The 26,989-nt window shown below is 42.1% G+C and overlaps 1 protein-coding gene across 1 annotated transcript in view; it reads left to right on the top strand.

The window, feature by feature from the left end:
* The window catches only part of ABCC2 (ATP binding cassette subfamily C member 2), a 110,718-nt gene that overhangs the window by 31,375 nt on the left and 52,354 nt on the right, over positions 1-26,989 (top strand). The window contains exons 9-19 of the mRNA XM_077455477.1: positions 5,519-5,696; positions 11,807-12,061; positions 12,710-12,775; positions 15,295-15,432; positions 19,026-19,172; positions 20,452-20,536; positions 20,622-20,688; positions 20,955-21,081; positions 22,167-22,343; positions 25,086-25,253; positions 25,541-25,724. Coding sequence (XP_077311603.1) covers positions 5,519-5,696; positions 11,807-12,061; positions 12,710-12,775; positions 15,295-15,432; positions 19,026-19,172; positions 20,452-20,536; positions 20,622-20,688; positions 20,955-21,081; positions 22,167-22,343; positions 25,086-25,253; positions 25,541-25,724 — 1,592 coding nt within the window. The remainder of the gene's footprint in view (positions 1-5,518; positions 5,697-11,806; positions 12,062-12,709; positions 12,776-15,294; positions 15,433-19,025; positions 19,173-20,451; positions 20,537-20,621; positions 20,689-20,954; positions 21,082-22,166; positions 22,344-25,085; positions 25,254-25,540; positions 25,725-26,989) is intronic.

A 26,989-nucleotide genomic window follows, 5' to 3' on the forward strand; every position in this document is an offset into this window, starting at 1 on the left:
AGAGAGGAGAAAGGGCATGAGAGAGTGTGGAGGGTATGACAGCTGGCACTATGTACAGTAGAGGAGTTTATGAAAGTGGGTAGTATGCACAACAGAGTGGTAGGGAGGGTATGATACTGAGCAGTATGTACATGAGACAAGTGTGGAGGGGAAGACAGTGGATGATATGTACAGGAGAGGAGTGTGGAGGGTATGACAGTGGGCAGTATGCACAGGAGAGGAATTTGGAGGGTATGACAGTAGGAACTATGTACAGGAAAGAAGTGTATGACAGTGGGCAGTATGTACAGGAGAGGAGTGTTAAGGGTATGACAGTGGGTACTATGTAAAGTGTCGAAGTGTGTGATAGTGGGTAGTATGCACAGGATAGGAATGTGGAGGGTATGACAGTGAGCAGTATGTACAGGAGAGGAGTGTGGAGGGGATGACAGAGGGAAGTATGTACAGGATAGGAGTGTGGAGGGTATGACAGCTGGTACATGTACAGGTGAGGAGGATGAAGGATTCTGGGAAGGATTCTGGGATGGAAAAATGTAAAGGTTTATTGAAGGATGTTTAGGGACTGCGTAGTGGTTAAGCGGGCCATACATGGATTGAAATTAAGCCAATTAAGCAGACACCAGCCATAGTCGATCTATGTATGGACTAGCTGGTTGTACACAAGTCAATCTATTATTCGACTTACGTAAAACCAGCCTGTCCTGTTCCATGTTTCCCAAAACAATCAGTGCTGCCAGCTATAGTTAGCAACACTGATCATTGTATTGTGTGGGTAGGGAAAGCTCCCCACTGGCAGAACACAATAACACTGCGGGGGTGATTACACCATTCACAGGTCAGCAGGTGAGAGGGTGTGTGGGGACAGGCTGAGGAGAGAGGTCTGTCCAAAACAAACACGTTTGAAAAATACCGTGTAACATAAAAAGTTGCAGCAGCTGCCATTTTATTCCCTAGCGCGTCTGCTACAAAAAATATTTCTTGTATATATATATATATATATATATATATATATATATATATATATATATAATGTTTGAGGGTTCTTAGTAATTTTCTATCCCAAAAAATTATGATTTTTACATATAGGAGAGAAGTGTCAGAATTGGCCTGGGTGGCAAGGGGTTAATAAGTAGTATACAAATAATTGTTATTTTGTTTTTAAGGTAATTTACTATATTTTCAAAAACTGTACTCAAGCAGGTGGGTTAAAGGACAAATTACTGAAGTTTGATGTTATAACTTCCAACCAGTAATTGCACAGTAAATAGATAAATAATAAATTATTATGTTATAACATATAGCATAATAATATATTATTTAGGTCGATTAAAACAGTACCTTTTCAGCAGCAGAAGAGTCTCATTCTCCATCTTAACTGTGTGAGAAAAACATGGGATTGTGGGTAAACCTTATACCCATAAAACCATGTATTTCTTTGTAATTAAGAGGGCTGGGCTGGAAGGTATCATGTCTCTTTTATTGGACAGCTGGGGCCATTGGTACTTTACCATTGGTTCAAGTCTCCAAGCTGTCCATTGAGCTCAGTTCCTCTGACAAGAAGTGAGGAGAGGCACTGTGAGCTCAACCTCTCAATCTGCTGCAGAGTTTGCCAGCTTGTATTTAAACTGGCCGCTCGGAATGTAGCTTCTGACAGGCTGCGCAAGGAGCCCCAAATTTTGGCTAGTGGCGAGGTAGGTCTTCGGCTACCTTCCACAATTTTGGGGTCTCTACAACACTCAAAAAACAAACAAAAAAAATTATTGAGCTTTTAGATTTTTTTGGCAAATGGGCCTATCTTAAGGTAAGGAGCCTGGAGCTGCAGCTCCAATAGCCCCTATGTTAATCTGGCCCTGGCTGTACCATGTACTTGTATGAAAACGTAGCCTGTTCTCTTTGTATTGCTTCCTTTGTGTGAAATCCCTGGTGTTCCTGACAGTCCCTCTACTTATTAAAATTTCCACATTAAGTATGAGAACACAGCATGGTCAGTTAGTTAGCTACTCTGGAAAATTACAAAGCAGAGAAGAAGGCGCTTCTAAGTGCAATAATAAAACACTTTAGGCTAGTTTCACATTGGAGAACACATTGGTTCACATTGGTTCCCAGCAGGGATCCGGTGCATCTCCATTCACCGTTTCAGGTCCAATTTCAGTCCAAATTCAGACCTGAAATGGACCAAAAGACGCACAGGACTGTGCAGTTCGCACCGGAGCCCATGTAGAGATATGTAAATGGGCTCCATAGAGAGCTGGTCACAATCTCCTGCTATGTGAATTGGTTGCGGCGAAAGTCTTGCTGTGCCTCATGGGACTTCTGGAACAGCTGGAGGTCCGCTAATTGCATATCCCTGTTTTAGACTAAAGGAGGCTTAAAGCAGAGCCAACTGCCAAAAGGGAGTTAGTCCAGCTTTAACCCCCCCCCTTAGCAGAATTGAGTGAATTTTAACATTGACATTTTTTAGATTTTAGCCACACCTCCAATGGCCATTCCAACCTAGGCCAGGATGACGTGTCTCTGGTCTTGCAGCTTACTAACAACCAGTAATAACGCAGCTTGCTCATCACATGTGCATGCAGCAGAGTCCGATTTCCTTCTCGTGCTCTCTCTATTTCTCTCCCAGTCTGAGTGCTACAAAAGGAAAAGCACATATGAAGACAGAGTACGGAGCTAACACTAGCTGAATGTATGAATAGGGAGTCTATTTGTCAGTTTTTTCCCACAAGATTCACATAACTTTCACACATTTTCTACATACGATTCAGTTAGAAAAATTGGTACAATCACTGAAAACATGGATTAACAGAACCTGTAAATTACATTTTTAATAAATGGATTTTTTCATTAATATTTTCTATATGATTGAGTCTTATAAGATGGCAGAATTATTCTAGATCTGAAAGAGAAAATGACCCACACAAGAGGAAAGGGAGATTGGCCAGCAGCAGTTGAAGTAGCATATTAGACTGTAGCTCTGATAAAAATGTGATTAAGTCAGGTAGGGAGAGAAATGTAGTAAGCTAACGGGGGGGGGGGGGGGGGATTTACTAAAACTGGCACACACAGAATCTGGTGAAGCTGTGTATAGTAACCAATCAGTTTCTAACGTCAACTTGTTCAACTGAGCTTTGACAATAAAACCTAGAATTTCATTGGATATTGTGTAGAGCTGCACCAGATTCTGTGTGCACCAGCTTTAGTAAAGCCCCCCACCCAACGGAGGTTTATTTACTAAAATTGGAGCATGCAAAATCTGGTGCAGCTGTACATGGTGGCCAATCAGCTTCTAACTTCAACTTGTTCAATTAGGCTTTGACAAAAAAAAAAAAATGCAAACTGATTGGTTTCTATGCAGAGCTGCACCAGGTTTTGTACGCTCCAGTTTTGGAAAATCAATCCCAATGTGTCCTCATTATTATTATTAAAATGGGTTGTAGAAGAGAGCACTTGAAATAAGAAGCAGTATAAAAGAAACTTACCAGAGAAAAATGAGTAACTATGTAACAGTCAAGGATAAAAAACTTGCTTGTATAATTGGAGAAAGAATGTACCAATTTTTGAAGCTCTTTATGAGTTTAAATCAAACATTAGACTGGAAATATGGAGGCACCTGTGGCTATTGGCTATACCCCTGCCTATTGCACGGTAGACATGTGCACTGCTGAAAAATGTGTTCGTTTTTGTATCATTAGTTTTTTTGGGGTTGTTTTTTTTTTTTCAGGTCATTTGTTATGATCGCAACTCGTAAATTAGAAAATTAGAAAATCCAAAAGTAAAGAATTTTACTAACTAATAACTATTAAATTAACCACTTTCAGACCGGACCAATTTGCTGGTCAAAGACCAGATCACTTTTTGCGATTCGGCACTGCGTCGCTTTAACTGACAATTGCGCGGTCGTGCGACGTGGCTCCCAAACAAAATTGACGTCCTTTTTTTCCCACAAATAGAGCTTTCTTTTGGTGTTATTTGATCACCCCTGCGGTTTATATTTTTTGCGCTATAAACAAATATAGAGTGATAATTTTGAAAAAAACGCATTATTTTTTACTTTTTGTAATAATAAATATCCCCCAAAAATATATAAAAAAACATTTTTTTCCCTCAGTTTAGGCCGATACGTATTCTTCTACATATTTTTGGTAAAAAAAATCGCAATAAGCGATTATTGATTGGTTTGCGCAAAAGTTATAGCGTTTACAAAATAGGGATAGTTTTATAGCATTTTTATTAATAATTTTTTATTATTTTTTTTTTTACTAGTAATGGCGGCGATCTGCGATTTTTATTGTGACTGCGACATTGTGGGGGACCCATCGGACATTTTTGACACATTTTTGGGACCATTGTCATTTATACAGTAATCACTGCTATATAAATGCAGTGATTCCTGTGTAAATGACACTGGCAGTGAAAGGGTTAACCAGTGGGTGGCAGTGTAGGGGTTAAGTGTTCCTAGGGGTGTGTTACTAACTGTGGGGGGGTTGGGCTTTCATTTAGTGTACACTGATCTCTGCTCCAATCACATGGAGCAGAGATCAGCGTCACTAGTTGCTAGGCAGAATGGAAAAATGTTGTTTACACAGCATTTCCTCCATTCGGCCGCTCCGTGAGACGATCGCGGGGATGCCCGCGGCGATCGAGTCCGCGGGTCCCGCGACCGGACTCACGGGGGTCCCGACCAGCGCGAGAGTGCGCCGCCGGCGGCGCGCTCCCGATGGCACGGCGGCATCGAATATTGGACGTACATGTACGCCAATATGCCTGCCCGTGCCATTCTGTCGACATACATCGTCGTGCGCTGGTCGGGAAGTGGTTAAAGGGATATTAATTTCTGTTCAAACATGGCTCTTAGTGAACGTGTAACAAATACGAATTTATCCAAGTTACAAATAATCTGAAATAATGAATGCCGCATCTAAACGAATGGAACAGAACAAATGAATTATTAATAACAATAAGTATTATTGTTATTATTATCATTATTATTTATTATTATTAATTTATTACGTTCCATTTGTTTAGATATGGCATTCGTTTTTTTGGATAATTCGTAACTTGGATAATTTCGTATTGGTTACATTCAGTAATAGCCAAATTTTAAAGGAAATTCCAATATCTATAATTTAATAGTAGTAGTTAAGTTATTTCAGATTTTTGTATTTTTAGATTTTCAAATTTCTGAATGTTTGTTTGATTTTACGAAATATCGACTTTATGAATATTCTGAAAAATTTGTTAGAAGGGTTTTTGTTCATTTAGATATTTCAGAATTAAAATATTTGTTGAAATTTGTTAAAAAATTCGGAACGAATTGCCCTTGTCTATTGCATGGTGCCCAGAATCTCACAGAAACCAATCACATATTAGGGTTACACCACTAAACTGATGAAAAATGTATTCCGATTGGTTGCCTTGTGCTACTGTATGTCATTGTTTGCTTTATTTTTTTTCTTTAAAGGAACCCTGTGTCTCATTAAGGCCATGGAGTCAAATGTGTCTTTTTATTGCTGTTTTTTAGGGTGATGGTCTCGTTCACCTCCAACCCAGCGGAATACCAGTGGAAGGGGTTTTTCTACGCCACTTTGCTCTTGGTTACCGCATTAGTTCAGTCCCTTTGTCTCCAGCAGTACTTCCAAGGCTGTTTTGTTTTGGGGATGCGGGTGCGGACAGCACTGATGGCTGCTGTATACAAGAAAGTGAGTACCATCTCAGCTCATTAAACATGTACAAGCTCATAATTATATTTAGGCCCCCACTACATTAAATAGGTACTTCAGGAAAAAAAAAAAACTCTTTCCGTTGACTCCTAAAGGCAAGGTCTTCAGTAACTTGCAGCCTGCAGCTCATTGACTTTAACCAAAGGGCTGTATAAAGGGGACAAGTACTTTTGACATAGTTTAACTATGCAGAAAAAGATGAAGATGAAGAAAACACTTGTGGAATATATATATAAAAAAAAATAATTACCTTTGGTTATCAAAGAGGTGATACTTTCAAGTTACTTCCTGGTCTCAGCTGCAAGACAGGATCCATGTACAGTGCCTTGAAAAAATATTCATACCCCTTGAAATTTTCCATGTTATGACCAAAAACTTAAATGTATTTTTATTGGGATTTTATGTGATAGACCAACACAAAGCAGCACATAATTGTAAAGTGGAAGGAAAATGATAAATGGTTTTCAAAATGTTTACAAATATCTGAAAAGTGTGGCATGTATTTGTATTCAGCCCCCTTTACTCCGATACCCCTAATTAACATCTAGTGGAACCAATTGCCTTCAGAAGTCACCTAATTAGTAAATAGAGTCCACCTGTATGTAATTTAATCTCAGTATAAATACAGCTATTCTGTGAAGTCCTCAGAGGTGTGTTAGAGAATCTAGTGAACAAACAGCATCATGAAAGCCAAGGGACACCCCTGACATGTCAAGGATAATGTTATGGAGAAGTTTAAAGCTGGGTTAGGTTATAAAAAAATATCCCAAGCTTTGAGCATCTCACAGAGCACTGTTCAATCCATCATCTGAAAATGGAAAGAGTATGGCAAAACTGCAAACCTACCAAGACCTGGCCGTCCACCTAAACTGACAGGCCGGGCAAGAATCAGAGAAGCAGCCAAGAGGCCCATGGTAACTCTAGAGGAGCTGCAGTGCTCCAAAGATTGGGTGGGAAAATCTGTCCACAGGACTCCACAAATCTGCCCTTTATGGAAGAGTGGCAAGAAGAAAGCCATTGTTGAAAGAAAGCCATAAGAAGTCTTGTTTGCAGTTTACGAGAAGCCACGTGGGGGACATATAAAACACGTGGAAGAAGGTGCTCTGGTCAGATAAGACCAAAATTGAACTTTTTGGCCTAAAAGGAAAATGCTATGTGTGGGGGAAAACTAACACTGCACATCACCCTGAACACACCATCCCCATCGTGAGAAATATGGTGGTGGTCACATCATATTGTGGGGATGCTTTTCTTCAGCAGGGACAGGGAAGCTGATCAGAGTTGATTTGAAGATAGATGTAGCCAAATACAGGACAATCTTAGAAGAAAACCTGTTAGGGTGTGCAAAAGACTTGACTGGGCCATCACCATCTAGCAGGACAACGACCCTAAACATACATCCAGAACTACAATGGAATGCTTTAGATCAAAGCATATTCATGTGTAAGAATGGCCCATTCAAAGTCCAGACCTAAATCCAATTGAGAATCTGTGGTAAGACTTGAAAATTGCTGCTCTGACGGAGCTATTTTGCACAGAAGAATGGGAAAAAATTTCAATCTCCAGATGTGCAAAGCAGGTCCGATTTCAAGATCGATTTCAAAGTAGTCTGTGTACTTCTTTGGTCCGACTTTGATGCAAGATGAGGTCCATAGATCTCAAGTTTACACAGGCATTCCCTGAAATCACGGCAAAATCGTGTGACTTTCAAGTCGCGGCAGTGTGAAAGGGGCCTAAAATACATTAATGTTTTTGGTTGTAACATGACAAAATGTGGAATATTTCAAGGGATACTGATTAGCTACCTTTTAACTGAGAAACTAGTTAGTGTCAGTGACATTGATTCCTCGTAACTGAAGGGAACCTGAACCTGCTAATAAGTAACCATTTTAATAGTGTACACATTCGTTTTGGCAAGGGAGCATTAAGTTTGTTTGAGTGTGCATGGAAGGATGTATGTAAAGTAAAATGGGCGAGGAAAGGTTAAAAACCTCTGTAAATTAAGTTGACCTTATACTCAGTGACAGCATGTCCATTAGGGGTGCACAGGTGGGGGGTGTCTTTGAATCACGTGATTAGAGCCAGAGGCTCTAATAGGCTTCAAAATAGGTTGGGCTTGAAGCCCACCCAGTTATGTGAGAATAGCGAAAGAATATTTGCTATTCTCACACTGATCCATCTTCCGGCCAATCAGGAAGTGGATCGTGATATCCGTTCTATGATTGGCTGAAAGGAGAAGCAATCCCATTGGTTGAGGAGGGAAGAGACGCATGGCCGAGGACCAAGAGACTGACCCACCAGCCGCCAAATTGGATCCTCCTGCCCCTCCATGCAGAGTGCATTCAACTCCTCCTGTGGCTGCAGAAGAGAGGATCACACACTGATCGGCCCTGTGACACCACGGACACCTCATCGATATCGATCACCCCCTGTCGCTGACCTCATCTGGCATCCCTGGGCACGGAGCCAGCACAAAGCCCCATATTATCTCCAACAGAGAATAAGAGCTGGTGACCGAAGGGGGGGGGGGGTTGTGGTGACTGGCGGGTGGGGGAGGGCTGGAGCAATGGGGGGTTGCTGTTTTCAGAACAATTGTTCGATTCTCTAAAGGGGATGATTCAATAATCAGTTTCTACCAATGCAAGTAGAAAAATTGAAGGGCAAGAATTGAACATTTTTATTCAATGTACCAGGAATAAACACAGTTTTTTAATTCCCTCCCAGACGTGAAAAATTATAAATTGCACTTACTAACTCGGAAGTAGAATATTAGTATTCGAAGAAAAACTAGTCAAATCCATGAAGGCACCATTGAATAGTTGGATGACTGTATTTTAAACTTTATTGTCCAAACTTTCAAACAAAATTCTACAGATATAAGGCCAGCATTAGAACCCTGGTCAGGTTTTTATTACATTCTAACAGAATGAGTAATCAGCCAAATGATCAGTCAGGCAGTAACTGTAACTTGCAGTTTACTAAACAGGTAAAAAAAATAATGAAAAAAGCTACACAAACATGGACTCTTCACAGCAATGTTTCTGTGACTCATTCAGGATAACATGTGGCTGTATAGCATAGCTTCTATAACTTTGACTTTATAACTACAGAGAATCAAGCTAAGAATCACTAAAACAGTACAGAAAACAGCTTCTTGAAGTTATCCTTATAAACAGCATCCTTCTCGGTGAAGTCCAGGGTAGCTCTGGTAACACAGGTGAACAGCTGGAGGATTCCAAGACCCAAGAACAATGCCTTAGCCCACTGGTACTAGAGTACTCTGGTAGCAGTTGAGTTGCTCTCAACAGTAGTTGGGTCTTCTGGAGAATCTGCCCGCATACTGGTTTTGACAATGGAAGGCCTCTCACCTGGCTGCAGATCATATACCTGATCATAGGCCACACCTGATGACACAGCGATGAACTCTGTCTCATCAGGTGTGGCCTTTCTGGGCTGCTGGGGGATGGAAGCAGATTAACGTATCTTCCCTGGAGGGGTCCTGAAAACCAGAGAGTTGTAGGAAAAAGGAGTTCAAGTGGAATTCCTGCCTAACACTATGTTTATTGTTCCCTTTATCCCCTTTTGTTACCTATGCTGCCTAACTTGTGTAAAAAAAAGATGTGTATACCTATCTGTTTTTAGTCCGCTGTGGTCTGGTCACATGAATCGCAGCTCCATTTTCCCTGAATCAGTGAGCAGCAGCTGCAGGGAAGAGAAGCATTGACAGGCTGGAATTTGGAAGCCTATGAGTAATGTCATGACTCCTGAAATTCCCAGCCATTATCAAGTGGTCCCTCCTCTCCCTTGCAGCCGCCACTGCGGATCACATGACCAGACTGGAGAGGTCTAAAAATAGGTAATTATACACATCTTTTTTTCTAGAGGTTGGGTGGCATAGGTAGCAATGAGGGGGGAGGGGACATTATTAAACATAGTTCAACTCTAGAGGCACCTGTGCCTGCAACTGAGCACAATGAGTAAATGGTCACTCTGCTACAACTGTCCATGACTTTGCTGGGGGGGGGATATCCTCGTGACCATTGTCATTGGGACAAAAAGTAATGGGAGAATCCAAAATTCTCGGTTGTCTCCAGAACATGATGTGAGCAGAAATCTTTAAAGGGGTTGTAAAGGTAAATGTTTTTTCACCTTAATGCATTCTATGCATTAACCACTTGCCGCCCGCCCTATAGGCAATTGACGGCTGCAAAGTGGTTTCATAATCCTGACCGGACGTCATATGACGTGATCAGGATTATGAGCCGCTGCGCGCCCCCGGGGGCGCGCATCGCGGCGATCGTTGTTGCGGGGTGTCAGTCTGACACCCGGCAACTACGATCTCGGTAAAGAGTCTCCGACGGAGACTCTTTACCACGTGATCAGCCGTGTCCAATCACGGCTGATCACAGTGTAAATGGGAAGAGCCGGTGATCGGCTTTCCCTCACTCGCGTCTGTCAGACGCGAGTAGAGGAGAGCCGATCGGCTGCTCCTCTGACAGGGGGGGTCTGTGCTGATCGATTATCAGATCAGCCCCCCCGAGGATGCCCACACTGGACCACCAGGGACGCCACCAGACCACCAGGGAAAAGGTAATCCTCCCTAGACCACCAGGGATGCCAGTCAGCACAATGGGTGCCAATCAGTGCCCATAATGGATGCCAATCAGTGCCCACAATGGGCATCACTGATTGGCATGCATTATTGTTTGGCACTGATTGGCATCCATTACTATAGTATAACACCAATGCCGCCTATGAGTGCCCACCTGTGCCGCCTATGAGTGCCCACCTGTGCCGCCTATCAGTGCCCACCTGTGCCGCCTATCCATGCCTATCCACGCCCATCTGTGCCACCTATCCATGCCCATCTGTGCCGCCTATCCATGCCCATCTGTGCCGCCTATCCATGCCCATCTGTGCCACCCATCTGTGCCGCCCATCCGTGCCAGCTATCAGTGCCAATTTGTGCCACCTATCAGTGTCCGTCCGTGTCGCCCATCCGTGTCGCCCATCCGTGCCGCCTATCAGTGCCGCCTATCAGTGCCACTTCATTGGTGCCACATTGGTGCCCATCAGTGCTGCCTTATCAGTGCCCATCAGTGTAGCCCCATCAGTGCCCATCAGTGAAGGAGAAAACGTACTTATTTACAAAGTTTTGAAACTGAAACAAAAAAAAACATTTTTTTTTTCAACATTTTCGGTATTTTTTTATTTGTAGCGCAAAAAATAAAAACCGTAGAGGTGATCAAATACCACCAAAAGAAAGCTCTATTTGTGGGAAAAAAATGATAAAAATTTCATTTGGGTACAGTGTAGCATGACCGCGCAATTGTCATTCAAAGTGCAACAGCGCTGAAAGCTCAAAATTGGTCTGGGCAGGAAGGTGTTTAAGTGCCCGGTATTGAAGTGGTTAAGATGAAAAAACATCTGACAGTCCCGGCCCCCCCAGTCCCCCCGTTTTACTTACCTCACCCCTTGAAAGTCCTGCGCTCGTCCCCCGACATCCTTTCCACTGTTCAGCCTGGCCGCTGATTGGCTGGAGTGGATGAATGGAAAGCAGCGCAGCCATTGGCTCACGCTGCTGTCAATCACATCCACTAACGCGGAGCGCTGGGGGGCGGGGGCCATGTGATACAGCGAGCGGCTATAGCCGCCGGCTGTATCACGGGAGCGCGCCCGCAGATGCTTCTCACCATGTGAGGGAGCTCGCATGAACGTGGACCCCAGAAGAGCAGGTCCGGGGCCACTCTGTGCAAAACGAGCTGCACAGTGGAGGTAAGTATAACATGTTTGTTATTTTTATTTTATTTTTTAATTACTTTACAATCCCTTTAATCTTGAACTGTCCTAGAGGAAACTTGGAGAGATTTTTTATTTGCTGTGTCTGGAGGGCAGAAACTGAAGGGAAGTCTCCAAAATTGGACACGACTCACAAAAAAAGAAAACAAAAAGAAATGGCACCCTTTCTTTCCAAAATTTAAACCAATTTAAAAGAATTTTATTTCACAAGAATTCAGATTCAGAAAAAAATTCAACTTGAGTCTCACTTCTTGTAACTACCTTTTTGTTTTTGATTGTTGCCTTTGCAGGCTTTGACAGTTTCTAATGCTATCCGTAAGGAGTCGACTGTTGGGGAAACAGTGAACCTGATGTCTGCAGATTCTCAGAAATTTATGGACCTGACAAATTTCATCCACCTCATCTGGTCATCACCAATGCAAATCGCTATATCAGTGGTCTTTTTGTGGCAAGAGCTCAAGATTGCAGTTCTGGCTGGCCTAGGGGTGATGATCCTGCTGATCCCCATCAATGCTGTGCTGGCCACCAAATCTAAAACATTTCAGGTAGGACATAATGCACTACTCTAATGCCGCATACACACAGTCAGAATTTCGGCCAGCAAAATACCAATGAGAGCTTTCCGTCAGAAAATGCGACTGTGTGTATGCTCTATCGGAATTTTTCTGGCCGAATTTCCGCCAGCAAAAGATTGAGAGAAGTTTCTCAATTTTTCAGATGGAAAAAGTTTCGGGGCGTGTGTATGCAATTCCGACGAGCAAAAACTCACGCATGCTCAGATTCTACTATGAGAAGCTATTGGCTACTGGCTATTGAACTTCCTTTTTCTAGTCCCGTCGTACTTGTTGTACGTCACAGTGTTCTTGACGTTCGGAATTTGATGTGTCCGTGTGTATGCAAGGCAGCTTGAGCGAAATCCCATCGGAATTCCGTTGGGAAAACCATCAGAGCTTTTTCCGACCAAAATTCAGATCGTGTGTATGTGGCATTAGAGTGCCGCCAATTTGAAGAACATAATCCAAAGTGGTCCTCAGCCCAATTTGATTCAGACCTAGTATTCTACTGTACATTATTGGCAACATTAACACTTGAATTCTGATACTCTAAACATTTAACCGGCTATCAAGCATTTTAAGCGAGCATAGGGTAATGTATCACTTGTACATTTTTTAATAACACTTTGTGTTTTACAGACACAAAACATGAAGAACAAAGATAAACGTATGAAACTAATGAATGAAATTCTCAATGGCATCAAGGTAAGGGTTAAACAAAATGCATTCTTACCATGTTGTCCGAGCTGTTAATATCACCAATCTGCTGACAATGTGAATACTGGAAGAAATAGAAGCAAACTAGAATTTTTTACCTGCATAGCTTTGTTATGTATGTATCATCTATAAAGTTATCCACTGTCCAACTGTGAAGCATGGACATTTTGATTGCCGCAGTGGGGTAGTGGATTTACAACTCAATTTGCCTACTGGGAGTGGTCTTGGTTTTTGACACATTCCTAGCAGAGTATGTGCTGAAAATTGGACATTATTTTTTTGTTTTAAACCTTTTTGTAGAGTAGCCCAAAATATTTGATAGACCTTTCTTTTGTGTTTTATTTGCTTACTGGATAACTATAGATTTTAGACTGGCGGTTCCATCCATAGATCAATATGGTTCAGATTCCATAAGCATTCAACCTGTTCTCTGGATCGGCTACAAAGTAGGCTAAGGGAGTGTGAAAGGAGCACAGGTGTAACTGAAATCCACCATCCTGAACTTCCACTGATGGATTTTCGAGGACATTTTACACATTACTGAACAGCATCTAAGCCGGCCTTTCTCAAACTTTTTACTGCACAGGAACCCTTAAAAAATGTTCAGGTCTTGGAGAACCCTTACTGAAACCAATTCATTGGAGGTCAATGGGGAAATGCCTGTTACATTGGTGGTCAGTGGAAAAAAATCAACCCTTATAGTGGTGATCAGAATGCTATCCTTACTGACACTTAAAGATAACTGGGTAATGTCACTGGTTTTGCCAAGTAGTGTTGGCACTGGAATTATGTATGCACCATCAGATGGATGGTTAATCTGCAACATCTTAAGAAACCCCAAGTAACCCTTGGAGTACCCCTATATGAGATTGGCTGCTCTAATGGCTATTTGAACTCCCTACTAAATGCCAACCTTCCCTGAAGAGGCTGTTATTCCCACGCTCTATAGTATATTACATGGCTTGTTTTAATAAGGATGACATAATAGAATCTCTAAAAATTGGTCTGGGTCATAGTTATTTTAAAATACAATTATTCTCCATAAATGTGAATGTCTCTGATTGACTATGTATGTCTTAACAGTGTATTAATGCAAGTGTCCTGTAGTGTTTTCCAAATGATCAACATCACAGATCTTTACTAGGTTACCAGCTGCAACACAACTTTTATCTGTGCACATCCTTACTACATGGGCTTAACTAGGAACTCCTCTACAAAGTCACATTCATTAATTTCTCATTGAGGCTTCCTCTTTCATGTCTTTTTTTTTTTTTTTTCCTTTTTTTTAATCTTTATTTAAAGGTAAGTAAGTAAACGGCACTCTTCTAGATGATAAAAAAATCTGATAATTCTAGTGCACTGCCAAAAACAAATCCTTCCTCTAGAGCAGGGATATGCAATTAGCGGACCTTCAGCTGTTGCAAAACTACAAGTCCCATCATGCCTCTGCCTCTGGGTGTCATGCTTGTGGCTGTTAGTCTTGCTATGCCTCATGGGAATTGTAGTTTTGCAACAGCTGGAGGTCTGCTAATTGCATATCACTGCTCTAGTGTCTGACACTAGTAGCTCTCTCTAGAGCAGTGGTTCTCAACCTCAGTTCTCAAGTATCCCCAACAGGCCATGTTTTCAGGATTTCCTTTATCTTGCACAGGTGCTTTAAATCAGAGTCAATGGCTTTGTATTGGAAATTCCCAAAACACAGCCTGTTGGGGGTACTTGGGGACCAAGATTGAGAACCACTGCTCTAGAGTAGTATTTAGTAGTTTTCTCAGCTGCTTCGCTTTCCACCCTAAGCAGTGAGTGAGTGACTTGTATAGGGCTACCTATGCGAACTGAATCGCCTCAGGGCGCTTTCTTGCCACCAGAGTCCATCTGTGGCTTTTACGTGGTCCTTTACCCTGTAAGGTACCGACATGCTTACAAACGCATACAACATTGACATACACATACACATATTAAGGCCAATTTTTTAGACAAGGTCTAATTAACCTACCAGCATGTCTTTGGAGTGTGGGAGGAAACCCACGCAGGCACAGGGAGAACATGCAAACACCAGGCAGATGGTGTCGTGGTCAGGATTTGAACCAGTGACCCTATTGCTGCTAGGTGAAAGTGCTAACCACTACACCACTGTGCTGCCCTAAGCAGTGTCTTAGCAACTCAGCTTCCCCTATTCCCTCCACCCTATCCCAGCTGTGACTCAGAAGCTCAGTTCCCCTTGTTCACCCCTCCCAGCAGTGACTCATTAGTTGAACCTAGCTCCCCCATTCTTACAGGGACTCTTCAACTGAGACGTCTTTGCTTCGTATCCATCAGTGACTCTGTAACTCAGCTCCCTCTCCCAACAGTGACTCAATTACTTAGTTCCCCCTACCTGCAGTGACTCAGCAGCTTGGCTCCCTCTCCCACATATATTTATGTCTGTGGTGCTGACACATACAAGAACATCACAGAGATTAAACATTTGCCAAGATGTGTTGTGTTATATCATGAGCCTTCTATTGTAGATCTTGAAGCTATACGCCTGGGAAACATCATTTGAGAAGCAGGTGGAGGTTATTCGCGAGATGGAACTGAAGAACATGTTACGCTTCGCCTACCTCTTCTCAGTTTCACTTTTCGTCTTTACGTGCGCTCCATTCCTGGTAAGATGGGTGAATGTTACAAGCTGCTAAAGTACTCAGCACAAGTATGAACTGACATCTGGCTGATAGTGCTGTATTCACAATCATGGCACATATGGGACAGTGCCTAGGGTATCAGAATTGAAGGGGGCAACATCAAGCCTCAACACTTACAAACTGCATTTTCCTTGCGTTCTTCCCCTCATCTGTCGTCCTCTGGTCATTTGTAGATAAATTGAGCCAGAGAACTTCGGGAGGAAGAAGGTACAGGGGATGCTGAGAGGAGTCAAAAAGCTCTTCATAGTTCATCAGGTGTGCCATGGTCAACACAATGTCTTAATGCAGGCCGATGACTCAAGTGTGTTGGAAGGAACTGTGAGATGATCTGTGTGTGCACACCATAATTCCTTTGTATTATGTCCACATGCCTGGGGTAACAAGGACCATGTGAGGCATCATTTCACCTTTTAGCCCCTTTTGTGTGGCCCCTCTTCCTCCTCAGCATACCATAAATGAGAAAGTCTGATCCAGAAAAAAATATAACTGTATCTAAAAATATATTGCTTTTTGCTTGTCATGAGAGGTGATTGATGCCTTTTGTTTTCTTCTCAAGGCTTTTTTTCCTTTTTTTTTTATTCTGGTGATACTCTAACGATCCAGCCAGTAACACATTTCCTGTCCAATAGTAGCAATGCTTATTAAACGTACTGTGTCTTTGGAGAAGCAGAGTTGCCACTCTACAAAAAGTGTGTTAAGAACACCTTCTCCTCTCCTAATCTCATTAACATAAGGGGAAGTGTTGTGTAATCAAGAGCAAAAGAGAGATGGGAACACTAACTGATAAAAGGCAGCACAGGCAGAAAGCATAGGAAGGTATTCCGACAAGACTTGGTCCAGTTTAACTGAACCATGCTTGTTTGCGCTCACACTGGTTTCTAAGGAAGAGTTCCCGAGAACACCTACAAGTGTCCTGGGGGAACACTCCCCTGCTAACCATCCCAGTGATCCCTGTTTTACTACCCAGCTCTCTATGGAGAGACCTGTGCTATGGAAAACCACAGCAGATCATAAGTAAACTGTGCCCGGGATCACCTGCTCCAAGTGGTTCTGGGTGCAGTGTACTTAACTGGTTCTAGGCATATGTAGGCAGGTGCAGTCTGTATTTCCCACTGTAGGCGGCACTTGTCCAAAATGGCAATTCAGAAGAGTAAAGAAGTTGTGAGGAACGTGGCTCCTCTATGACCTCCTGGGGTCACTAGGAGTGGATGCTGAGTGAATGCTGGCACCCCATGTGACCTTGGCATCCATTTTGGGCAGGGCAGAATCTATGTGAGTGACTAGTGTAGGGACAGGATCCCCTGTCTGGCAGGGACAGTGCCTAGTGGCAGGGTAAGGTTCCAGAGGAGTAGGGAAAGTGCAGGGACTACACTATCTCCTCGTAGGAAGCCTCCTGTTTGGGTGTGGACCAGTCAGGCTACATTCCTACAGGACCTGTAGGCATTATTTCAAGGTCACCATCCTCTGCTGCTGTTCGTAAGTGGCTATGGTCATCTGTGCTCACCCGCCAAGCCTGATTGTACGTTTTTGGAACTCTCTCAATATACTGTTCTCGCCTACCTCGACTTGTATATAGTCTTTGCCGCTGGTGCACCACGTGGTTTAGAGCACTCACTTTACACAAATGAACTGGCCCATGGGGCTGAACCATGCCTGGGACCGGTTAAAAGTGGTAGTGTTAGTGCACCATGTTTATTATTAGGGTTTAGATACAGTTTGCTTCTTTATTCACTTTCTGCAGTTTGATTTTCCCACTTGTCCAAAGGGATGTGGATTGTTCTGTTTGCGCTTTCAAACTGGAGACATCCATATACATTTAAAGGAAACCGATTATGAGAGAAATATCTAGGCCATGGGTCTTCAAACTATGGCCCTACAGTTGTTTAGGAACTACAATTCCCATCATGCCTAGTCATGTCTGCGAATGTCAGAGTTTTACAATGCCTCATGGGATGTGTCGTTTTGCAAAAGCTGGAGGGCCGTAGTTTGAGGATCTCTGATCTAGGCTGTCATAGCCGACCTCTCTTTGTAGATCAGTCGCCTACCTGGAACAAGCATGAAGCAAGTGAAGTCAGGAATTCTGATCTCCATTGGTTTCTTCTTTTGAGTGTAACAATTGAAAGAAATCAATATTTCCTAAAAAGTTAGAAAAAAATCTTGTTTTGAAAAGCCACAAATTAGCCAATGTGCATCATGTATTTTCATCTATCAAGGAAACCCCCACCCATACATACACCACCATGGAAACTTGATCACCTATGAGAAACCGATTTATCACTACTAATGCATGTACCCGTGATATTCACAATTAAAAAAGAGAACCAAGTACAAGCAGTGTGATATTATGTAGATCTGTTGCCAGTTTATGGCCCAAACGGGATCATACAACATGGTGACAGCATCTGAGAGTCTACTATTGCAGTGCTGTGTAATTACCTCAGGATGTTATAATTCATTTTGGTATCATGGATAGCTAATAATAGTAGGTCTCATTCAACTGGAATTGTTCTGTGTTCTTGAAGATGTTTTGTAGAATCACAAACCACTTCAACGAGTCATGAAGCTATCCTAAAATTTATATCCACACGTTAAGACCTTTTAATCCAATCATTATGGAATATGTAAATGTTTGTTGTACAAGAATAGGATTGGAACTGTGAAATTTGGAAGCCCCTCTGTTCTAGTTACATCCACACATTCCATGGTGATTAGATTGATGTGTTTTAAGGCATGGATAGAATTGCTGAGGGATATCCCGACACTCTTTTCAAGTGAAGAAGTGGCTTGGAGAAGCTATGAAACGTCTCCAACATTACAGAACAAGTCCAGTTGAATAAGACTATTATTTTTTTTTTATAAATTTATTTTTTTATTAAAGGTTTTCAATACATTAATAACAAACAAACATACCAAACGGTCCCAAAAACCTTCCCAACCCCCCCCCCCCCCCTCCCTTCCACCCTCCACCTCCCCCCACCCAACCAACCTCCCGCCTGTGCAGCCCTCCATCCTTCCGCTTAGTTCAGTCTATAAACATCAACAGTACCACATATATAAGAAACACATAGCCCGTACCGTAACTAAATAAAGAACCACTTAAAATGGGGACGTAACCAATCCGAGGGAAAGCACCTCCCTGCCCCGCCCCTTGCCCGACCCACAAGGAGAAAACCCCTCGCCTAGCAATTAATTCACAGTATCTGCGGCATCAAGCCAGCACCGCCACACCCTCTCGAATTTGTTAGGGCACCCTCTGCTAAGATAGGTGGCTTTGTATAATGGCAAAGCTTTATTAATTAAACCTTTCCAATAAGAAACCGTAGGAGGTTCGGGTTTCTTCCAACACAACAGGATAGCTTTGCGTGCATAGAACAGCGCCAGAGAAATCAGAGTCCTCTGTGCCCTTCGAGGTGCCAACCCCTCCACCAGTCCGAGCAAACATACCGCAACTGTGACTGGAATCGGCACCACAAGGACAGATTGTATAACCTGTGTCGAATAAGACTATTATTGACTGTGAATATTGTTTACTAGATGCTGGTATCCTCTTCTCACAGGTGTCCGTTGCCAGTTTTGCTGTCTTTGTGGTGCAGGATCCGAGTAATGTCCTAACCGCAGAAAGGGCTTTCACCTCCATCTCACTCTTCAATATTCTGCGCTTCCCTCTCGCCATGTTGCCCATGCTCATCTCCAACATGGTGCAGGTAAGTCAAGTATATATATATGTATAGGGTCAATGAAGGGAAGGCACCAATCAGATTACAAAAATGTTTGCATCATAGATTAGAAAATATTGTCTGATACCTGACCAAAAAACGAAAGACTAAGCCCTTGTCCACACGGTTCGGAGATTTGGACCGTTTTGTCGGATATTCCGACTGTGTGTGGTCTACATCGGACTGTCTCCGTCGGAGTATCCAACGGACCAAGTTTTCCAACTTGTTGGTAAAATTTTCCGACAAAATGCTCCGATCGGACATACTCCGATCATGTGTACAGAATTCCGATCGGACAAAGTGCCACGCATGCTCAGATCAAATTCCTACACCAAAGCTATTGGCTACTAGCGTGAACGTAGTCCCGTCATAACGAAATAACGTCATCACGTCGGATTTTCTGACAACTTTGTCCGACCGTGTGTATGCAACAGTTTCGGACAAAATCCGACGGATTTGGTTGTCGGAATCTCCGACCGTGTGTACAAGGGCTATTACAATTTTACCATAAGCATACATTTTGTTTCTTGTGTTAGCTTTATATATCTTTTAAATTAAATCCTTTCATAGATTATACCATAGTGACTGCATTGTGAAACATTTTATGGACAGCAGTGGACAATTCACTGGCATTTATAAAGCTATCATTTAACAGTTATCCAGTGACAAAAAACATATACCGGGGGCCTTCTAAGGTAGAAACCCTTTAACCTAGCATTATGTGCTTGGGTTGTGCAAGGAGTCTAGAGCCCCCGTGGGAAGGGTCAGGGGAGAGTTCTGGAGCACCTGTGGGAAAGGCCTGGGGAGGGTTCTGGGGCACCTGTGAGAGAAGGGTCCAGGGTGTGCTCTGAAGCACTTGTGGAAGAAGGGTCTGGCAAAGGCTCTGAAGCACTTGTGGAAGAGGGGTCCGGGGAGGGTTCTGGAGCACCTGTGGGAAAGGTCTGAGGAGGGTTCTGGAGCAGCTGTAGGAGAAGGGTCTGGGGAGGGTTCTGAAGCACCTGTAAGAGAAAGTTTTGAGGAGGGGCCTGAAGCACCTCTGGGAGAAGGGTTGGGGAGGGGGGGTGTTCTGGAGAACCTGTGAGAGAAGACTGCAGCTCCTGGAGAAAACCTACACAATCACGGAGGAATTACTGGGTGCAGATAATATTCATGGTGCAAACTGTGTCTACAATCAAAAGGCATCACCATTTACAATTTTCTTTATAAACAAAGAGGTATTAGTTGGGAAATAACCCTGATTAGTGTAATGACACTGATATTTTTACAGACTAATGTTTCCTGTGCCCGTTTGGAGAAGTACCTGGGAGGAGATGACTTGGATAACTCCACTATTCTTAATGATCCCGATCTTGGTAAGTTCTTGCTTTTTTTTTTATATAACAGTGCTGGTCAGAATGGTTAAACTTTTCTTATACTGTAGTCATTTCTCATCCACAGACGCAGCTGTCCGCTTCACAGATGCCACCTTTACCTGGGAGCCGGACACCCCCCCAGCGGTGAACAAGTAAGATGGCATTCATCAGGTTATATGCGTGTGAGCAGCACAGTGGTTTAGTGATTGGCAATATGACCTTGTAGCACTGGGGTCATAAAGCTCTATTGTCACCTATCCTACTATATAAATGGAGTTTGTTTGTTCTCCCTTGATAGTGACATTTCTGGTATGTAGATAGGTTTTCCTATGATTACAGGATGATATAATTGCTAAAAATGCTCTGCTATCCATGCAAATAATAAATTCTAATTGACTGTATTGTTCTGTTTGTACAGTGTTAACCTGGACATTAAAGAAGGTCATCTAGTTGCTGTAGTCGGCAGTGTTGGCTCAGGAAAGTCATCCTTGATTTCTGCAATGCTTGGAGAAATGGACAACGTCAAAGGAAGCATCAGTATCAAGGTAGCAATGACACACCTTATATATTTAAAACAAAAGTTCTCTGCTCATGAAATGTGTAACCGGTTTTCTTTAGGACAACGCTTAAAATACACCTGCTACGAGAGAATTGTGTAGGCCACCACTGCTGACTTTCTATTGACTTTTTAATTTGTGAAAGTTGTGACACTGATGCTTTCTGACCTGGAACAAGCATAGCCATAAGGAATTCTGGCATTTTTCTGACACTCATTTATAATATTCTTTTTTTCGAGTCTGTGACCTAAAAGACAAACTGCTGCTTCAACAAACAGAAAATTATCTCTCCAAAACCTGTAGAAAGAAAAACTCCATGTTTTACTGCAATCCTCCCCTTCATTTCGTCAATGTCCCACTCAAACATTCCTCTTTGGTACTCCTTCCTTTGAAGAGGATGCTAAATATTTGGTGTCAGCTGATGCCTGGGCCTAAAGGGAGAGATGATATTGCTCCTTCTGTCATGTGACACTGTATCTTAGGGGAAGTTAACATTCTTGGAGGGACTGGGAAATTAGCGCTGGCTGCAACAAGGAAAGGAGCAGCTCAGGATTGAGGTATCAGTGGGTCTAGGGTGACTTTACACAGAATCAGTCACTTTGCCCTAAATAGGCAAATTTTGAGTGTTCCTTTAAAGCAACCTTTCTTAACCTTTTTATACCTGAGGAACCCTTTAAATAATTTTCAGATGTGGGGATAACCCTGCTAAAACCAATTCAACTGGGGACATGGAAAACATGCCCCTTTACAGTGGAGGCCAAAATGCTCCCTACAGAAAGCCAAAAAGATAATTGGTGTCAGGCCACGGGCTCTGCCAAGTGGCTTTGGCCCTGGAACTATGTAGGCACCATTAAGAAGAAAGTTCAGTTAGTCAAAGCTCAAGGAACCCCTAACAAGCTCTGGATTATTACTGTTTGAGGATGTCTGCTCACAAAGCAAGGCATCTGACATTTTCAAAAGGGGCCCAGCGGTGGCTGGGCTACACATACTTAAAGGCACAGGCTTGTGATGCCAGCCAGGCTCTGCTTTAGTGATATTGTTGCCCTGATAAGGAGTGTGAACATGTCTTTTAGGGCTCCCTGGCTTATGTTCCTCAACAAGCCTGGATCCAGAATGCCACCCTGAAGGACAACATCCTGTTTGGGGCACCTCTGGATGAGAAGCGATATCAGCAGGTGCTGGAGGCCTGCGCACTACTGCCTGATTTGGAGATCTTGCCCGGAAAGGACCTGTCTGAAATAGGAGAAAAGGTATATATTAATAAATACATTTTTTATTTATCATCTTAAATGTTATCACAAAATGATTTATATCAGTACATATTTTCAGTTTTTGTAAGGTTTATTGAAAATACATTTTTTATAGGTTTGTTGTGTCCTTTTATAAGATTTTATTGATTATACAGATTTGATGATTCTCTATATTGGGGGTCTTCAAAACTTTCTAAAAAAAGGGCTGGCTTACTGTTCATCAGACTTTAGGAGGGCCAGACTGTGACCAAGAACATCCCTCAGTGTCAGTGGGAGTAGACAATGTCTAAGGCTTGGTAATCGGTGGGAGTAAAAACATGATATAGCCCCTGTGGTCAGTAGGAGGAGGGATATTGCCCCATCATTGGTGCTAGTGGGAAGATCAATGCCCCATTGTTGGTGTCAGTGGAAGGAATGGTGCGTTCCCTATAATTGGTGTCAGTAGGAGGGATGGTGTCCCATCATTGGTGTTAGTGGGAGATTCGGTGCCCCATCATTGGTGCCGATGGGAGGATCAGTGCCCCATCACTGATGTCAGTGGGGTGGGACTTATTTCCCATCGCTGTGCCAGTGGGAGGAACAGTGCCCTAACATTGATATCAGTAGGAGGATCAGTGCTCCTTCGCTGTGCCAGTGGGAGGAATAGAGCCCCATCATTGGTGTCGGTGCAAGGACTAGTGCCCGATAATTGGTGTCAGTGCAAGGAATATGGCTCCATCATTGGTCTAAGTTGAAGAACTGAGCCCCATCATTGGTGTCTGTGGGAGGAATAGTGTTTTCTATCAGTGTGAAGAACACTCCCCCAAAACCAAGCAAAGAGCTGCATTTAGCCCATGGGCCACAGTTAGGAGCCAACTACTCTATATATGGACTTTGACTATTTCATACAGTGCAGTCTACATCCTTACCAAACTATAGCCATGGGAAAAACATTTTCAGGACAAGCCTGATTCATTTCAGTAGATAACACTGTCTATAGACTTGCCATCATATCAGAAAAGCTGTAAAGCAATCACTAGGGTTGATTTACTAAAGGTAAATAGACTGTGTAATTTGCAAGTACAGTTGCTCCAGAGCTTAGCATTTGAGAAGAAGCTTCGCAAGGAAAAAAAACAATATTTTTTCTTACACATGATTGGTAGATGGAAGTCAGCATCATATCATATCATATCATTTACGAAGCTCTGGAGCAACTGCTTTTAGTAAATCAACCCCATCGAGTTTCACTGCTCAGCAAAAAGCATAGCTTGCATATAATCTGCTTTTACCTCTTCCTGTACAGCAGAGGTCTCAAACTGGCGGCCCTCCAGCTGTTGGAAAACTACAAGTCCCATCATGCCTCTGTCTGTGGGAGTAAAGCTTGTAACTGTCAGCCCTGCAATGCCTCATGGGACTTGTAGTTTCGCAACAGCTGGAAGGCCACCAGTTTGAGAGCCCTGCTGTACAGTAACAGCCCCGTCATACCATGTTGCTTTCACATAATACAAAAGTACCAGTTTGAAAAGTGCTGTATATATAATGCAACTGGATATGTAAGCGGATATAAAATAGTAAATAGTATAAAGTGTAAGTTCACCTTTACAGAAAAGTCTGTAAGGTCAACGTACACAGACTGTAAAGGAGGAAGGTGTGTACATTCCTAAAACACATACATTTAAACATAAGCAATGGAACAATTATCAGAACAATTCTAAATGTAAAATCCACCTGTAATACATCATAGTTAAAGTATAAGTATGCAATTAATGGACCTTAAAGTAGAACTAAAGGAAAAAACTTTTTGTTTTAATTTTGGATAGAGTAATGGAAGGTTATAACCCCTGTGAGTTTATTTTTTGCCATTTGTGTCCCAAATGGGCTTTCCGACAACAAAATCCATCGGATTTTTTATGACAGATGTTGGCTCAAACTTGTCTTGCATACACACGATTGCACAAATTTCTCAGAAAACCCGATCGTTCAGAACAAGGTGACATAAACCATAAACCACGTATGACGGGATTATAAAGAGGCCAGTAGCTAATAGCTTTTATCTCGTCATTTATTCTGAGCTTGCGTGGCACTTTGTTCCTGCTCTCAAACTTTCTGTGTCGGAAATTCTGATGGAAAAAGTCAGATGGAGCCCACACATGGTTGGAATTTCCAACAACACGCTCTGATCACACATTTTCCTTTGGAAAGTCCGATCGTGTGTACAGGGCATTCCATTCAGCTTCCCAACAGATTTCCTGTGGGAGTATTGGTATCAGATTGGTCTAAAATAGATTTATATTCTGCAGAAATTGTAAATTTGTGGCAATCGAAACCATTTCTTAAAAAAAATTTTTGGAATAAATAATACCCTCTATTCTGTTTATATCCTCGACCACATAGAAATTGATGGGGGTTGATTCTGTTTCCATATATCCGGTATGCAGCTTTTGGCTGCGTTAAATAGGATATATGGAAACAGAATCGACCTCCATCAATTGCTATGTGGTCGAGGATATGTGTAGGATACAGTGCTTATAAATCTTCTGTGATATGGAATGATGGTGCAGAAGAAAACAGGCCGGGTCCAAGGGGATTTGGTGTTCTGTACATTTTGAGAGATTCATCTTGTTTTTAGTGTTTTAATCGTTTTATAATATACCATAAACTGCCTGAACAGCCTAAAATCATAAGCAATTAAAACCTAATTTTACGATATAATATCATCCATTATGAAGTACTTAAAGCTTATTGTGATCCTGTTTGGCATAGGGTATAAATCTGAGTGGAGGGCAGAAGCAGAGGGTGAGCCTGGCTCGGGCAGTCTACCAGGACACAGATATCTACATTCTGGATGACCCGCTCTCAGCCGTTGATGCCCATGTTGGGAAACACATTTTTGAGAAGGTGGTCGGTCCCAATGGATTGCTAAAAAACAAGGTGATTATAGATATACTGAGATAAATGACTGTACTAGTAGCATATTGAATAGTCCACAAAGGCTGTTCATGAAGGATTATAGGTTCCATTCTTTGTTTCTCACATTTTCCAGCGGCAGAAGAATGGCAGTTGACCTGTTTATGCTGGCATCTAAACTTGGATAGGTTATAATGTAGTAGTTTCATCTTTGAATTATGACTAATATAAACAAAGCAGGTCTAGTGGCTGTGTAAACGTGAGAGAGAAAAATAATTTTATTGAAGTTGTCTTGGCTTGTCTTCCCTCAGACACGGATCTTGGTGACACACGGTGTCAGTTTTCTCAAGCACACAGATGAAATTGTGGTATTGGTGAGCGGCAATGTCACCGAAACTGGCTCCTACAAAACACTACTGGCAAACAAAGGAGCCTTTGCTGACTTTCTGAAGACATATGCAAAGCAAGACCACAACCATGATGTAGAGCCCACAGGTACCATCCTTAACCATCATGGTAGACAATACAGCTGATATTAAATTTATAGATGTGCGATTCGTTTAGTTACAAAATTGAGACGTCATTTTCGTTATTCGGATGGATCCGAATTTCCAAATCACAATGGTAACAAATTTCAACGAATCTGAAATAAATTATAACTAAACTAATTATCCAAATTCGAGTTTGAAAATGGATTCAAATTTGAATTTGAAAATAATTTCAATTCGCAATGAAAACATATTGCAATAAATACAGTAAGGTGTAAGAGTGAAACAAGATGATGTTTCATACTTAGGCTGCTTTATAGAGTAGAATAGAATAAAACAGAACTGAATAAAATATAAAATGAAAGAACAGAATATAAAATAAAAGAATAGAAAAGGAATATAATAAAATAGAACATATATAGCCATCTTCTGAAATTTGAATTTCAAATCGATTTGAAAATAACGAATATACAAAACGAATTCCGAAAACAAATCATTCTAACAATGAATATGACGAAACAAAATTATTAATTTAAGGAACTAAAGAAAGTGAAACAAATGTTATCGTTGTGCACATCTCTATTAAATTATCCATAGTTTTTTCTGACCAATTCTAATGTCAATAGGTGGCTTTACACATGCTTTTGCCTCTATTGTGTACTCCTCCACCTAAATAGCTAGATCAGTGCATGCAAAACATTGGGAAGCCATGTACCCCATCACCACTTGTGGCACGTCTAAGTTCCATTTGTCATCATGAAGTGTGGTATATCTGGTAAATCTGCCAAAGAAATCTCTCCAAAAGGCTCTCCAAAATTGCCAATGAGATGGTTTAAAGCTAAAGTTAAATCTGCTGGCTCTGACAAGTGGCTTTGGAACTATGCAGGCACCGTCCGATTGGAGGATATTCAGCCATAGCTGAAGGAACCCCTAACAGCCTCTGGATGAACCCTAGGGTTCCACGGAAACCTTGTCGAAAATGTCTGTCTGATTTACAGGAAGGTAAACAAGTTGTCTTGGAGTCATCTGCTAGATGTTAGCAGCAAGATGTCCCCGCATTTCCTGGATCAATTCTTGCTCAACTCTGTCTCTCTTGTTCTATAAAGGGTTATTCCTGGGTTTTTCCATCCCTATTGTTGTACTCTTTATAATATCAATAAAATGAATTAAAAGCCCACAAGGGAGAGTGGGACCTCCATGTAATTGCTGTGACATGTAGGCATATTTGGATACTTAAACTCATAAATAAGTTCTTAATAAGTGATTAGTATT

This window comes from Lithobates pipiens, unplaced genomic scaffold (genome assembly GCF_037356315.1).
Source record: "Lithobates pipiens isolate NorthernLeopardFrog02 unplaced genomic scaffold, aLitPip1_a1.2 Scaffold_25, whole genome shotgun sequence".
Classification (NCBI taxonomy): domain Eukaryota; kingdom Metazoa; phylum Chordata; class Amphibia; order Anura; family Ranidae; genus Lithobates; species Lithobates pipiens.